General features: G+C 47.1%; 1 protein-coding gene, 1 long non-coding RNA gene and 1 other non-coding gene across 3 annotated transcripts in view; 2 read left to right on the top strand and 1 right to left on the bottom strand.

Moving 5' to 3' along the window:
• Window positions 1-12,452, top strand: part of LOC134667399 (protein asunder) — a 33,895-nt gene that overhangs the window by 11,731 nt on the left and 9,712 nt on the right. The window contains exons 8-11 of the mRNA XM_063524801.1: window positions 3,821-3,981; window positions 5,229-5,369; window positions 6,055-6,205; window positions 10,029-10,171. Of these exons, the coding sequence (XP_063380871.1) occupies window positions 3,821-3,981; window positions 5,229-5,369; window positions 6,055-6,205; window positions 10,029-10,171 (596 nt within the window). The remainder of the gene's footprint in view (window positions 1-3,820; window positions 3,982-5,228; window positions 5,370-6,054; window positions 6,206-10,028; window positions 10,172-12,452) is intronic.
• Window positions 2,254-2,983, bottom strand: LOC134667402 (uncharacterized). The gene is made up of 2 exons (XR_010098634.1): window positions 2,882-2,983; window positions 2,254-2,803 (listed from the first exon to the last, which is right to left on the bottom strand). It is a non-coding gene; the product is annotated as an uncharacterized LOC134667402 (long non-coding RNA).
• LOC134667812 (U2 spliceosomal RNA) lies at window positions 12,049-12,241 on the top strand. The gene has a single exon (XR_010098693.1). It is a non-coding gene; the product is annotated as a U2 spliceosomal RNA (small nuclear RNA).

Below are 12,452 nucleotides of genomic sequence, written 5' to 3'. Positions count from 1 at the left end.
GTTACAGTGCTCCCCTACCCGAAGAAAATTTTGACAACGGCAAAATTTTGAGCTGGCCCCCAGCTCGCAAAACCACCCTCTAATTTTCTAGACGAAGTCCCAAAAAAAAAAATCGACACTAAAGGCATAAAGGAAAGCAACGACCACCCAATTCGAACCCACGCATTAAACTATAATAAAAAAAATAAGCACAGCCGAGCTGTGCACAAGTTACCACCTACAAACTATAATATTACTGTACCGTAATATACACTACGATACCCTAAACGTATATTAACCTAAACGAAACTAAACGCTAATAAGCGAAGCTGTAAAGCTCCCTACCTACGCACTGCATCGCTGTATATCTTGGCGGCGCAGCGAGCGACCTGGGTCGCGGGCTGCACGTCCAAGTTATATGGCGGAATGTGCGTAAGGTAACAGATTATTCAATAATCTGTGGTAATGACTGAGTACAGTCAATTACCTATGTGAGTCAAGGACAGTGTTTGATAGCTCGGCTAAAGAGCCACTGAGCTACCAGTCGACACTCTTCACAGGAACACTGGCCCTGCAGTGCGAAATCAGGAATTTCGCCCTGCACTGCCAACGCTCACTGTGGATAGACGGCTTATAGCCAGGTAAAATTTAACTAACTAAGATCGGTGACTGCTACTTTACACCATTCAAGTAACGCGCATTTATCAGGCCGTGCCTTAAGTCGACACAGGTCTGGACGCGGAAACAAGACAAAAACACAACACAATGATACGTTGACCAGCTGTGTCTGAACGACAAGCAGACGGTAACGTTCAAAACAACACGAGACACAAGGAACTCGACTGTACAGGCTCCATTTCAGGCAATGCAAGTCTGTCAGTCTGACACACAATAATCCGATGTTTGCGGACAACGCTTTAAGGCGTGTACCACATAACAACCCCCTAACATCAACATTAACGTTCACGCATATGATTTAAGTCATACCGCAAAGCGTTAACAAAGAAGATGGCACTGCTATTAAGAGCTTGACGGTTTAAAGTCCGCCAAAACCCGACCAGCCAGTGCCGATTGGAATGCTGGTTTAAAGCGCCAGCACCCCGGTAAACACGCGAAGAGTCTTTAAATCGTCCTCTTCGCCCACCAACAACAAACAAACCACGTGCCTGAGTTACGTTTGCTCAGACACGATCGAAAGAAAGTAATACGTAAACAAAACTCCTGCACGCAACACATATAAAAAAAAACTCCTACCGAACATCAACAAAAAAAAAAAACGCGCAATCACCGATAGTTAACTAATAAGTAAATATTTACTTCACCTAAAATAACAACAATAAGGAAAAAACTCGATTTAAGTCGAGACAATAGATAAGGAAAAGTAGGTAATAAACATAACTCCCGTACGAAACAATTGTGAAAACTACTACAATAAGATTCGACCTTAAAGGTAAACCGCTATTTGAATATCGGTAAGTTATTTAAAAAAAAAACGTAAGTCAACAACAATAATTGTGACTGACTGTACCCAACCACGTCAAGAAACTATTTAATATTAATTTTATTTATTTTAAACTTCAACTCCAAACATCCCGTAATAAACTTAATAAATGTAAACTCCTGCTGACTGTACTTCACTATAACCTCCAAATTTGCTCCCTTTACATTATGTAATAAATTTATAATACGGTCCATCCTTTCAAACAAGATTACCATAGTAGTACAATTACCAGTAACTAATCCTTCACATCAAGTATATAAAAAAAAACAATGGAAATTAGGTATTACATTTTTAACACTACTACTAACCCTCCAGCAAATCATAAACTTTTGTTTGAAAACAAGTCACCAAAAAAAAATTGAAAGTAAAAAGTAAATTAAAGTTTAACCACTTAAGTACCTCACTACTCGGTAAGGGTTTAATCTTATGACAATTGTCTAAAATTGCTTTAAGTTAATAACATCTGGAGTTTAAATACCAGCAAATGAATAAGTAATTAGACTACAACTCCTTTACAGTACAACATAAGTATATAAGTAGATAATTGACAACATGTGGCTGTCCTAACCACAATTAAATAGTAATTATTTTGAATATTGCAGTAAACAAAAGTAGGTACAATAAAGCAAACAGGATGTCCAACCATAAGTTCCTTTAGCTAACTTATATGTGACTAAAGGGTGCTCGCCAAAAGAAAAGCCCCGCGATGGGTGACACTGTTACCATTATTATTTCAGGGGGCTAATTAAAATGGAATAAAGGAAACTAGTACATTACTTATAATACATTTATTTGACTAAACGACAAATATCTAAGTTTAGAAGTGTCAAATGTTAACTTATGACATTATAATATATTAAATAGCCTCGGCTAGCTTACTACAGACTTAACTAAAAAATATGAGAGCAAATGTGGGTTTGGCGGCTACATTTCTTATGGTTGGGCACTCTGGGTACGTGGTATAAAAAATAAGGAAAATTATTTAAAGTAAGTTGGGCGCCTTGGAGAATATAATAAATTGGTTGTCTCTGACCTTTTAAGTAGTGACATTAGAAGGAAGGTACCACTGCCGACACACTAATGGAGACTCATGTCGCAGTGCCTCTGCATCCATGGTAGTTGTAGTAATAGCGAACAGGCCCCGACCGCCGGTACACCAAGCTGGCTGGGGGCTGCCTTACAGCCAAACTGTAGACTAAGTGGTAGGCCCCATCGAGGAGAAGCGGCATACGTGGCCGGGATTGACCAGCATGTCGACTCGATGAGGCCTCCACCAACACACCATCGTCTCACAGGACTTCCATATAGGATAAAAATCCGGGACTGTGAAATAAAATTCACCACGCTATTAAATGGAATCTTATGCACAAAACCCGTCGCAAAAATCACCAAAATACTCACTTAAAAAGGAGATGTCTCCCGATGGGATGTATTATAGCCATTAAACGGCTTTCATACGGCGAAACACCGCAAAAGAAAACGGTCCACGATCTTCATTTTGACAGGAAGAATAATGACAAATCAAATGGCGGAGTTGCCACAGCCCGAACTGGATTCGTGCGATCCTAGGTGACTTTGGAAAGAAAACATTACCTTTCTTCTTTACTTTATTTGGACTAATATTAAATAGAAAGAAAAAACAATATTTGAAGACAATTTTAATTTACAAACCCCTTTCGAAAAAAAAAATAAACAAAAATGTAGGAAGGCACCGAAATTATTTTTAATCTAGCAACCCGGACCATGTTGTTATCGACTGGGCTCGCTAGATGGCGTTAAGGGTATCGAACGAAGACGGGTCACGTACTAAACAGTATTGAAAAAATGCAGAGTTAAAATTTTATTGTTACACTATTCTCGGCTAGAAACACCTTTTAATATATATCAGTGAAAGAACAAGGGTCTAAATCATAATAAAAAAAATAATTTATCCATATGTATACATTTATTGATATTTTTATACAATTTAGTTTTAATCGTGTGTCGATAGATGGCAGTAAATTGACTGTGACTACAAAATTGACTCGGACCATGAATCTAAGATATAAGTGTATCTGGCATGAGGGGTGGGGGGATGTCACCGAACGTGATAGTCTTATGTATCTTCCAGTAGGAGTAGCAGCGAAAGCGCTATTATTGTTTGTCCTTATCACAGTCTCACATATTTTTTGTTTCTCACCTTAAATTTAGTATGGATTTTGGTGGGCAACAAATAAATTCGACCAATCATAGTGTCGCATTGCATATGTTTCGTCCCTTACGGAGGCACGCGTATAGGATCCTACCTTCTATGACTATGACAGTAACCCTGTATAATCTATTCTGCCTGATCATGCCCAGGTAGTGCTGCGGTGGTGGACGCCGCGCGGCGCGGAGGGCGGCGCGGGCGGGTGCGGCGGGCCGCTGTGGCGCGTCACGCCCGCCGACGTGGCGTCCAGGCCCTCCGCCTGCCTCGTCAACTTCCTGCTCAACGGCCGCTCCGTCACGCTCGAGGTGCCCAGGTACAACCTGCCTGACAGTGCCGACTATGCCCAGGTAGTGCTGCGGTGGTGGACGCCGCGCGGCGCGGAGGGCGGCGCGGGCGGGTGCGGCGGGCCGCTGTGGCGCGTCACGCCCGCCGACGTGGCGTCCAGGCCCTCCGCCTGCCTCGTCAACTTCCTGCTCAACGGCCGCTCCGTCACGCTCGAGGTGCCCAGGTACAACCTGCCTGACAGTGCCGACTATGCCCAGGTAGTGCTGCGGTGGTGGACGCCGCGCGGCGCGGAGGGCGGCGCGGGCGGGTGCGGCGGGCCGCTGTGGCGCGTCACGCCCGCCGACGTGGCGTCCAGGCCCTCCGCCTGCCTCGTCAACTTCCTGCTCAACGGCCGCTCCGTCACGCTCGAGGTGCCCAGGTACAACCTGCCTGACAGTGCCGACTATGCCCAGGTAGTGCTGCGGTGGTGGACGCCGCGCGGCGCGGAGGGCGGCGCGGGCGGGTGCGGCGGGCCGCTGTGGCGCGTCACGCCCGCCGACGTGGCGTCCAGGCCCTCCGCCTGCCTCGTCAACTTCCTGCTCAACGGCCGCTCCGTCACGCTCGAGGTGCCCAGGTACAACCTGCCTGACAGTGCCGACTATGCCCAGGTAGTGCTGCGGTGGTGGACGCCGCGCGGCGCGGAGGGCGGCGCGGGCGGGTGCGGCGGGCCGCTGTGGCGCGTCACGCCCGCCGACGTGGCGTCCAGGCCCTCCGCCTGCCTCGTCAACTTCCTGCTCAACGGCCGCTCCGTCACGCTCGAGGTGCCCAGGTACAACCTGCCTGACAGTGCCGACTATGCCCAGGTAGTGCTGCGGTGGTGGACGCCGCGCGGCGCGGAGGGCGGCGCGGGCGGGTGCGGCGGGCCGCTGTGGCGCGTCACGCCCGCCGACGTGGCGTCCAGGCCCTCCGCCTGCCTCGTCAACTTCCTGCTCAACGGCCGCTCCGTCACGCTCGAGGTGCCCAGGTACAACCTGCCTGACAGTGACGACTATGCCCAGGTAGTGCTGCGGTGGTGGACGCCGCGCGGCGCGGCGGGCGGCGTGGCAGTACTTACTTACTTAGTTGGCGCGGTGACTCAAAATGAGTCGTGGCCAAGACACAACACAAGATTACGCCACTATGATCGGTCCAGAGCGGTATCTCGCTAGCTTTCGCCGACGAAACGAAACGAGAGTGAGCACTCTATTGTTAGTATATTTCTCTACGGTCTCACTGACATGACTGGTGACGTTCCAGGAAGGGCGGCGGGCGGTCGGCGTCGCACGTGCTGGCGGCGCAGGGCGGCGAGCTGTGGATCGGCGCGCTGGGCGGCCGCGCGCCCTACGACGAGCCGCCCGCGCTGTCCGAGGGCGCCGGCGGCCGCGTCACCGACTACAGGTACCTATTCAACCTATACCACAGAATAAATAATAGTACTAGCTACAGAAGATTCACTCTAACAAAACGCGTCTGTTACGATTAGGCCAGATATGACCGCTAAGTGGCGACAACGCCACACGTGGCTTATGGCTAACCACCAAAATTGGTGTGGGACGGATGTACTTAATTGTAGCTACCTGTTGCAAAGCGACGGAATCGCGGAGTGAGCCACGCCTGCCTATACTCCAGCTTCCTAGCACAAAATACGACCCCGGTACATAATTGAACTTCAACTGTCAAATCCTGCCCCAAATTGGACGAATGAAGGAGATGTCGCCCTACGGCCCTGTGTATTGTGCGATGATTATATTTGTCAAAAGTAGACGTTTGATAATGGAATTCCCGCAAATCATATGATTCATATGGCGGAGTGTAACACCATTGACTTCGGCTGTATACATCTACTACTAGCGCCATCTTGTGTTGAATAGTAGTAGATATTTTTAAAGTTTTGAAGCTAATGGTAATGTGTGTGCACTATTGGGGGCAGCACTGAGTGGTATATATTGACTTGAAGTATTAAGTTTCATTTCTCGGTTTCGACCATGGGTGGTATTCCACCTGTACAATTTCTTTGTCCAATAAAGCATGTGAGTGAGTGGTTATAAATACATGCTAACATTGATTAATTTAATTTTGTCAGAATAAAGGAGTTCGGTGCGCTGATGCAGCAAAACCGGCTGTTCCCGCTGCGCGGCGCCGGCGCCAACGCGCGGGCTAAGGCGCGCCTGCAGCGGCACACCACTTACTGGCCGCTCACCATCTCCTCCACGCTCGTCTTCAACCTGGGCTCCGTGAGTATTGTAATAGTGAACCGGCTGTTCCCGCTGCGCCGCGCGGGCTAAGGCGCGCCTGCAGCGGCACACCACTTACTGGCCGCTCACCATCTCCTCCACGCTCGTCTTCAACCTGGGCTCCGTGAGTATTGTAATAGTGAACCGGCTGTTCCCGCTGCGCCGCGCGGGCTAAGGCGCGCCTGCAGCGGCACACCACTTACTGGCCGCTCACCATCTCCTCCACGCTCGTCTTCAACCTGGGCTCCGTGAGTATTGTAATAGTGAACCGGCTGTTCCCGCTGCGCCGCGCGGGCTAAGGCGCGCCTGCAGCGGCACACCACCTACTGACCGCTCACCATCTCCTCCACGCTCGTCTTCAACCTGGGCTCCGTGAGTATTGTAATAGTGAACCGGCTGTTCCCGCTGCGCCGCGCGGGCTAAGGCGCGCCTGCAGCGGCACACCACCTACTGACCGCTCACCATCTCCTCCACGCTCGTCTTCAACCTGGGCTCCGTGAGTATTGTAATAGTGAACCGGCTGTTCCCGCTATGCGCCCCGCCCCGCATCTTTACCATCAATTTTTGAAAAATAAAGAGAGCCTTTGCGAGCTGGCGGTCTAGCATAAGTTGCGTTCTCGCGCACGGGTCCATACATGAAGTCGCGCCAGATGTATGGAGTTACGCGCGAGAACGCAACTCATGCTAGACCGACTGGTGTGGTGAAAGTAATTAATCATATAACCTATTTGGAAGTCACGTAATTTTTGCATATATGCTACCCGATTCAATCATATCATATTCGGCTACCAAAAAAGATAGCGGTGTTACAATACCAAACTGGCTAACGACTATCCATCGTAAGTATAATTTTACGAACTGATGTCTTCGTTGTTGACGGATGTCGTAGAGATCGGTTTCTCTACGACGCAGTGTTGCCAGGTGTGAAGCTTATGTCTCACATAATTTTTAGAGGACCGGTTCTTTTATACCGGGGCCGTTATTGTATGAAACTGCAAGATACAAATTAAGATTTGTCTAGTGGGTTATTAATGTTGTTATAGTGTAAAATACATCTCTGTTTTGCTGCTCGAATTATAGAGTCTGACCAGCGAGTCGTGTCACAAAGAAACGCGGGAATTTCAATAAAAACCGCACCTGGCAATAAAATTACTATGAAATTAAATTACAGCTTAAAAAAAGTTGCCATATAAAGAATTAAAAAAAAATAGCTTGTGACACGACTCGCTGGCCAGAGTCTAGCACTACACCTACACTATATAGCGCCACACTAGCAACACCGGCTTCCGACACGTCGGAAGGGAGGGGCCCAAGCGATATCTCACCGTACAAATCTTTCTGCCATTTTTCGCGGGGGGAAGGTGCACACAGTCGCACTTCTCACACACTTACATACAAAATCCAATCAGAGGCCCTACCGCGAACCACGTTCGACGTGTTGCCTCTCTATGGCACTTGTAAATTCATACGTAAGTGTGACAGGGAGGCAACACGTCAAACGTGGTTCGCGGTGGGCCCTCTGTAATGACGACACAAATACATAGAAAATGACACACGTCAAAGACAAATCTTGCAAACCTCGTTCTCTTTTTGTGTACGGACGAGTGACTAGTGTCACAACACGCACACTAACACATTTTCGTTGAAGTATGTCATTGTATTCTGAGAGATGAGAAGTCGGATTTGTCGCTCGACCGATCCGCAATTTGTACTGAGCGAGCAAAATCGATAAATCCAACAAATACTTGAGACTAAAATATAATAATTGTATTTAAATGTAATTTAACGTATGATATGTAAAAAAAAATTACATGTGGAATGTAACACTTTCTTTTTGTAAATTTGATGTCCCCGACCTCTTTTTATAGCAAAAAACCGAGCAAACAGGCATTTTTGTGCAGCAGTATTCACGCGCGCGTCTGGACTCGGTCTAGTGAAAAATCCAAGTGCAACTAGTTTTATTACCCGCGGTAGATTAAATTGACGCGCTAATCTTGTACCTCGGCAGAGGGGAAATAGTGCGAATGCCGCCTCCCTTCCGTGTTGCTCGAAGGCGCCACACCTTTTGTGGGACAATTGTACCTAATCTATCCGTGGCTTTAATCGACTTTTCTTGACACTGCCATGGTTTTGCTCTCATTGGTCACTCTCTAAAATCGCTTTTAAGGCTATTAAAGTCATACACTCTCTTTTGTGGAAGATATTAACCCTTTCCATAAATTTGTAGAAACCGAGCGGGTTAGTAAATCGTGGTGTACGATTTATTCTCTACGGTCTAGATTATGCTACTATGTCCATATCTGACGGGACAGTATAGCGACAAGAAATAGCTGATCCATCTTGGAATAAGTCCGTTACTGCAAAAGCGTGCAAAAAAAGCGGTTTAATCATGATTTTTACGTCTAACAAAAACGCCACTAGATGGCGGTGTTACAAGGCCAAACTAGCTAATGTCTGTCCATCGTAAGTTTACGAATTGACGTTTTCCTATTTGCACATTTTATGACAGAAGTCGTAGAGATCGATATCTCTACGACGCAGTGTTGCCAGTTGTGACGCTTATGTCACATAGTTTTTAGAGGACCGGTTCTTTTATGCCGGGGCCGTTATTGTATGAAACTAATAGCCGATTCAAAAAGAGATTGAAGCGATCGTAACCCCGGCTACACACGTAACGATAAATCGTAGCGATAAAACTGTGCAGTTTTATTTATCTGCCGTGTGTATGACAAATCGTTACGATAATCGACAACGATTTATCATGCCGGCTACATACGTAACGATAAATCGCTGCGATAAAACTGTGCAGATAAATCGAACCGTGTGTATGACAAAATTTGTCACAAATTTGCACAGTTTTATCGCAACGATTTATCGTTACGTATGTAGCCGGCATCATACACACGGCAGATAAAACTGCGCAGTTCGGACTGCACAGTTTTATCGTTACGTGTGTAGCCGGGGTAACACAGATTTGTATATATATCGGCGACCGATCGTAAGATCAGGCATATCGTGAAACGTGAAAATCTTTGACTCGTTCCCTGAGTCGACGGAGCCCCGCCACACGGGGCTCCTATTTCTGGGCAGTTTGCCCTTCGGGCATCTGAAGCAACCTAACGAACCTATCCTACCTATATATTGGTTTAATGTGACTATCCTTAAAACAATACACAGGAACATTACGATCTTCCTGATCTTACGATCGTCCGCCGACATGTACACTAAATAGCAAAATGTAATTCGAGACCAAAAAAAGTAAGACAAATTTTAAAATTATATTATGCGTAAATTCATTTTAAAACTATTTTTTAAGTATTCAACGATGTGATTCCAATAATATAATAATAGGGGCTTTGTGATAAAAAAAATGTAACCTAATTGTATTTGGATTTGTTAGGTTTGTCCCATTGAGTATTAGTTGCCTGCTGAAAGAAAAGTACAGTCAGCGACAAAAGTGTGTATCAAAAACTTGCATTTGAGCGTTTTCCAAAAAAAATGTACATGTCTTCAAAATATTAACTTCTTGGACTCATTTCACTCAGAATCATTTGTACATTCACGCATCATACATGAAAAAATGTGGCCCAAAATTTTGTATGAAAAATAATTATCCAGTGCGTCACGTTCATACAAATAAAAAAACTTTTCATACAAAAATGTGACGATCTGGAAAGGAAATGTTGGAACAAATTTTTTTCATGTATTAGGCGTGAATGTACATCTGAGTAAAATAAGCCCAAGAAGTCGTCAATATTTTGAAGACATGAATGAAATGTAATTTTTTTTTGGTAAACGCTCATTTTCGATTTATTTATTCAAGGTGATGGAGCCCCTGACCCGTCTGGTGGTGCAGGAGACACTGACGGAGGACGAGGTGGACACGTGCCGCGGCGTGCTGCTGTCGCTGCTGGGCATGGAGTCCCGCCACGAGTTCCCCACCGCGCAACTACCTTCAAACTTGAGGTACCGCTTACTGAACCAGTCCTGATTGTGTCCGTTGAATACCTAAGGGTGGTATTCCATTATTACCAAGGTGATGGAGCCCCTGGCCTGTCTGGTGGTGCAGGAGACACTGACGGAGGACGAGGTGGACACGTGCCGCGGCGTGCTGCTGTCGCTGCTGGGCATGGAGTCCCGCCACGAGTTCCCCACCGCGCAACTACCTTCAAACTTGAGGTGCCGCTTACTGAACCAGTCCTGATTGTGTCCGTTGAATACCTAAGGGTGGTATTCCATTATTACCAAGGTGATGGAGCCCCTGGCCTGTCTGGTGGTGCAGGAGACACTGACGGAGGACGAGGTGGACACGTGCCGCGGCGTGCTGCTGTCGCTGCTGGGCATGGAGTCCCGCCACGAGTTCCCCACCGCGCAACTACCTTCAAACTTGAGGTACCGCTTACTGAACCAGTCCTGATTGTGTCCGTTGAATACCTAAGGGTGGTATTCCATTATTACCAAGGTGATGGAGCCCCTGGCCTGTCTGGTGGTGCAGGAGACACTGACGGAGGACGAGGTGGACACGTGCCGCGGCGTGCTGCTGTCGCTGCTGGGCATGGAGTCCCGCCACGAGTTCCCCACCGCGCAACTACCTTCAAACTTGAGGTACCGCTTACTGAACCAGTCCTGATTGTGTCCGTTGAATACCTAAGGGTGGTATTCCATTATTACCAAGGTGATGGAGCCCCTGGCCTGTCTGGTGGTGCAGGAGACACTGACGGAGGACGAGGTGGACACGTGCCGCGGCGTGCTGCTGTCGCTGCTGGGCATGGAGTCCCGCCACGAGTTCCCCACCGCGCAACTACCTTCAAACTTGAGGTACCGCTTACTGAACCAGTCCTGATTGTGTCCGTTGAATACCTAAGGGTGGTATTCCATGATTACCAAGGTGATGGAGCCCCTGGCCCGCCTGGTGGTGCAGGAGACACTGACGGAGGACGAGGTGGACACGTGCCGCGGCGTGCTGCTGTCGCTGCTGGGCATGGAGTCCCGCCACGAATTCCCCACCGCGCAACTTACCTTCAAACTTGAGGTACCGCTTACTGAACATGTCCTGATTTTATCCGTTGAATATCTAAGGGTGGTATTCCATATCCAATTTCTTTGTCCAATGTGTATTGAGTTATGATCTCACATTTTGCTTTATGTGAGAGTGAGACGCAATGACATTGGACAGGTGGAAATGGTGAAATACCACCCTAAGGCGCTATATTAATGGCGCCTGCATGTTCCCGCCACGGGAGACGATGTGGTGAAATATAGGGCTCATCAACCGATGCGAGAATCACATGCGAGTTTCATTACATTGCGGGTTTTGATCGGTCGGTTGAATTGGACGTAACCAACAGTCCGCTGTAACTAAAATCGCATGCGAGTTCTCGCGCCGCCTAAATCAGCCCATATTCACAAGGTTCACAAGAGTACCCGTTACGAACTGAGGGTGCTACAGCTGCGATCGCGTCATTACGCGGATTTGAGCTCGTTCGTGGTGAGCGTACCGCGGCCACTGCTGGAAACCACCCCGAGCGCGGAGTTTTGGCTGATAGATGTCGTATTCGGCGGTAAGACGGGTAAATTTTAGGGGGTACAGTAGAGTTCATAAATATGTATACAATTCTTCACCTTAATTAGTTTAATTACCTCAATCCATTGCAATAAAGTGAAAAAGTGTATACATATTTATGAACTCGACTGCTTGTGCATTGTAAGTACAACTTCAGAAGGAACTTGTTGTTACCAAATTTGTCGCTAGATGTCGCTGCGCTACTCCAATGGACATCGTACATCGCGGTGTTAAGATTTTTCCTGATTCAATGACCCTTTTCGAACGAGTTTGGATTATTATCGCTTCTCGGCCTTTTGGCTAAGATCAAAGTGTAGTATCTGTTCTTTTCAGCTTAATATCTGAAAGTTCCCTCACTGAGGGACCAGTATATTAAACTGATTTTTGTAAGCCGACGGGATGTTCGGGGCTCGCTCCACTCCCGTCACGGGTCGGCCCGGCATTGCAGTGCCGCCGGGATTGGCCCTCATAAATCACTAAACATCCTTCAGTTCAGACTGAGCATAGAGTCTGGCTAGCCAAAAATTGTTGACAGATATTTCGTTGTTGAATCGCCAATTGTCTATGATTTGAAAAAAAGCTAAAAGTCAGTTGTCGATTTATGTCATTCATTCAAATTGTTTGCGGTTTTTATGGGGTTTATTTTAAATAATATTAATAATTTCTATGCTGAGTGAGGTTCAC

The sequence above is a fragment of the Cydia fagiglandana genome, chromosome 9 (genome assembly GCF_963556715.1).
Source record: "Cydia fagiglandana chromosome 9, ilCydFagi1.1, whole genome shotgun sequence".
NCBI lineage: Eukaryota > Metazoa > Arthropoda > Insecta > Lepidoptera > Tortricidae > Cydia > Cydia fagiglandana.
This window is presented reverse-complemented; position numbering and strand designations above follow the sequence as displayed.